The sequence below is a fragment of the Scyliorhinus torazame genome, chromosome 11, assembly GCF_047496885.1.
Source record: "Scyliorhinus torazame isolate Kashiwa2021f chromosome 11, sScyTor2.1, whole genome shotgun sequence".
NCBI lineage: Eukaryota > Metazoa > Chordata > Chondrichthyes > Carcharhiniformes > Scyliorhinidae > Scyliorhinus > Scyliorhinus torazame.
The window spans coordinates 228,844,745-228,848,602 of record NC_092717.1 but is presented as its reverse complement, the minus strand read 5'-3'; the positions used below and the strand labels follow the sequence as shown (position 1 = coordinate 228,848,602).

Here is a 3,858-nt window from a genome sequence, read left to right as displayed (position 1 = left end):
GTACTGGGCAAAAATGGGCATATGGATTCCCAGGATCTGTAAGGTAGAACCCATCCACCATCAATTTAAGCCCTTTTCATTGGTTTAAGGTAGCAATCAGGGCACATTTGCAGCAAAGGCTGTATTAGGAATGAATGCTGTATAAAAACATACTGAAACCAAAGACGCCCCAATGACACAAATAGGATTGAACCTATTTCTTTGAGAATGTTACTTTTCCAAGACTCGTAAATACCGTTGTGAATTGCTGACATGTGGTTTTCATAACTCTCTGCCTGCCTTTCGAAGGGAATATTGATTAGGTTCCTTATCCTTGGGGACTGTTTGGGAAGGTTTTCCGACGACAAAAAAAAACAATCGACCAGAAATGGATTTGAAACTGGGAGAGGAAATGAGAATGTAGCAAATGGCATTGCATTTGTAATCTGTACAGCACAGCAGCGTCGAATTACTGGCACATTACTAACTGGCCGACAAATGACTCACCGAAGATGAAGTTATCGGGTCTAAAAAGTTGTCCTAAATTACCCGATCGAATACTGTCCATTGTGCCTGGCTCCAAGTCCAACAGGATCGCCCTGGGAACATATTTCTGAGCTGAAAAAATGATTTTAAAAAAACAAACATTACAATGCATAAAGCGTTACATATGAAAGTGTAAAAAGTTAGCTACTGCATAAAATGTCAGATATGAAAGTGTAAAAGTTAGCTATTGCATAAAATGTCAAATATGCAAGTCACAAATCCGTGTAAATGTCACCCCCATAAGCAGCCGGCTGTACCAAGGGTTTAAATTTCTCAAGGAGATCAGAAATCCACCTTTGCTGACTTTATTTAACTAGAGGGAATACTCACACATCGCCTCGTTGTAATAGACATTGATCCTCTCCAGCTGCAAGCGAGAGTCTCCATTGTAATTCCCCTGAGGGTCGATTCCGTGCTCATCACTAATCACCTCCCAGAACTTGTAAAATAAAGAAAAAGAAGCAAAAATTAATGTCCGCGCGAGGGTAGAAAAATATAACAAAAAACCCCTGACCCAAATGAGAACAAAAAAAGTGAAGTTGAACTTCCAGTTTCTCCTTCCATTTAGACCTGTCCGCTTTTAAAGAGATTCCAATCTCAGTCCTTTGAGATACAATTCACCTCATCCCCGTCAAATCGATCACCGCCGGGGCTGTGTGCATCTGATAGTCCAACAGGATTTAGAGAACCCAGAAATAAATAAACCTTCCTTGAAGCAGACTGGGGAGAGATACAGCAGCCCCACCCTCCCAGTAAGCGGTGTTGTTGTTGTTTACACTGAGAATGCAGACTTGACTTCACCTTGCTTCCGATTTGGTTTCCACATTGGCCGGCCTGGATATGGACTATTTCGCGCATTCTGCTGCTCAGTAGTGGCCTCCGCTCCGCTCCGCTTCGCTCCTGTCCTGATTTTCCTCAGCCCAGCCGCCGCCTCCCTCTTTGCCTTTTATATGGAGGATGTGAGCCAGACCCCGCCCGTCCCCATTGCTCTGCTCAGCGAGAGGCGGGAACCTGCAGCCCAACCCTTTCCTCAGCGCTAACTCAGGCAAATGGACACTTCAGATACTATTTTACATTTCCCCAACAAACTTCCGCCCGTTCTTTTTGTGTGTGTGGCTTTGCTAATAAAAAATGAATTTTAAAAGCCTTTATTGCCACAAGTAGGCTTACATTAACACTGCAATGAAGTTACTGTGAAAATCCCCCAGTCGCCACATTCCGGCGCCTGTTCGGGTGCACTGAGGGAGAATTCAGAATGTCCAAATTACCTAACAGCACGTCTGTTGAGAGTTGTGGAAGGAAACCGGAGCACCCGGAGGAAACCCACGCAGACTCCGCACAGACAGTGACCCAAACCGGGAATCGAACCCGGGACCCTGGGGCTGTGAAGCCACAGTGCTAACCACTGTGCTACCGTGCTGCCCGTCGTCAGGAACCACACTCGTCCGTTTAAACTTCCCTTTGATGCTCCAATTTCACAGTAACTTCATTGCAGTATTAATGTAAGCCTACTTGTGACACTAATAAAGATTATTATTATTACTCACAAGTGTTTGGCTTGAAAGTATGACGCATACAGCACACAGAAGGAAGCCATTCAGCACCTCTTCTCTGCCCGTGCTGTCATTATGAATAATCTGTCCTTAGGGGCGCTGGAGGAGAAGTTTGGGATACCCCCGGGAAATGCGTTCAGGTACATGCAGGTGAGGGCATTTGTGAGGCGGCAAGTGAGGGAATTCCCATTGCTCCCGGCACAGGGGATTCAGGACATGGTGGTTTCGGGTGTATGGGTCGGAGAAGGCAAGGTTTCGGCGATATATCAGGAGATGAAAGAAGAGGAGGAGGCTTCGGTAGAGGAGCTGAAGGGCAAATGGGAGGAGGAGTTGGGGGAGGAGATTGAAGAGGGTCTGTGGGCTGATGCCCTGAGGAGGGTTAATTCCTCTTCCTTGTGTGCCAGGCTTAGCCTGATACAGTTTAAGGTTATTCACAGAGCGCATATGACAGGGGCGAGGCTGAGTAGGCTCTTTGGGGTGGAGGACAGATGTGGGAGGTGCTCAGGAAGCCCGGCGAATCACGCCCACATGTTCTGGTCGTGCCCGACACTGGATGGGTTCTGGAGGGGTTTCGCGAGGACTATGTCTAAGGTGGTGAAAGTCCAGGTCAAGCCAAGTTGGGGGCTGGCACTATTTGGGGTGGCGGACGAGCCGGGAGTGCAGGAGGCGAAAGAGGCCGGTATTCTGGCCTTTGCGTCCCTGGTAGCCCGGCGGAGGATCTTGCTACTATGGAAAGACGCGAAGCCTCCCAGTGTGGAGGCCTGGATAAATGATATGGCTGGGTTTATCAAGTTGGAAAGGATAAAGTTTGCCTTGAGAGGGTCTGCGCAGGGGATCTACAGGCGGTGGCAACCGTTCCTAGACTATCTCGCGGAGCGTTAGAATGAGGTCAGTCAGCAGCAACCCAGGGAGGGTGAGGGGGGGGGGGGGGGGGGGGGCGGGTGGAGGGGAGGGGGGGTGTCTCTTTCGGGGGGGGTATATGGGTGGGCGGGGAAGGGGGTTTTCCTAGGGGCACTGGAAAAAGGAAAAACATAAACATATGGGAGAGTCAGTATGTGCGGGAGGAACCCATTGTACAAGTTCTGTATTATGTTGGATTGATATGTTTATGTTTTGTTCTGTTCTTTTCTCTTTTTCTTTTCTGTTACGGGGGGGGGGGGTTTAATTGGTTGAAAATTTTTGTTGGAAAAACTTTGAATGAACATTTTTTTTTAAAAAATGAATAATCTGTCCTATTAGTATGGGTGCTGCTGCCCATTAGGACATCCTCAGACTGTGACCCCTGGTTCTGGACTGCCCCGCCTTCCGGAACATCCCTCCTGCATCTACCCTGTCTAGTCCTTAATATTTTATCGGTTTTCTATGAGATTCCCCATTTTTCATCTCGGCAAGATTCTTGTATTTTTCATTTCTTGGGCGGCACGGTAGCACAATGGTTAGCACAGTTGCTTCACAGCTCCAGGGTCCCAGGTTCAATTCTCGGCTTGGGTCACTGTCTGTGCGGAGTCTGCACGTTCTCCCTGTGTCTGCGTGGGTTTCCTCTGGATGCTCCGGTTTCCTCCCACAGTCCAAAGATGTGCAGGTTAGGTGGATTGGCCATGATAAATTGGCCTCAAAATCCCAAAAAGGTTAGGTGGTGTTACTGGGTTACGGGAATGGGGTGAAGGTGTGGGGTGCTCTTTCCAAGGGCCGATGCAGGCTCGATGGGCCAAATGGTCTCCTTCTGCGCTGTAAATTCTATGATTCTATGACTTATTCCAGGAGGCTGCCAAGTTGTGAA

At 48.1% G+C, this 3,858-nt stretch overlaps 1 protein-coding gene across 1 annotated transcript; it reads right to left on the bottom strand.

Annotated features, from left to right (window-relative positions):
* Positions 1-433: 433 nt before the first annotated feature.
* On the bottom strand, positions 434-1,459 carry LOC140386053 (tubulin beta-4B chain-like). Its single transcript, XM_072468642.1, has 3 exons — positions 1,327-1,459; positions 856-964; positions 434-597 (listed from the first exon to the last, which is right to left on the bottom strand). Exons 1-3 carry the CDS (start codon positions 1,381-1,383, stop codon positions 449-451), a joined length of 315 nt encoding a protein of 104 aa, XP_072324743.1. The 5' UTR covers positions 1,384-1,459; the 3' UTR covers positions 434-448.
* Positions 1,460-3,858: the final 2,399 nt, after the last annotated feature.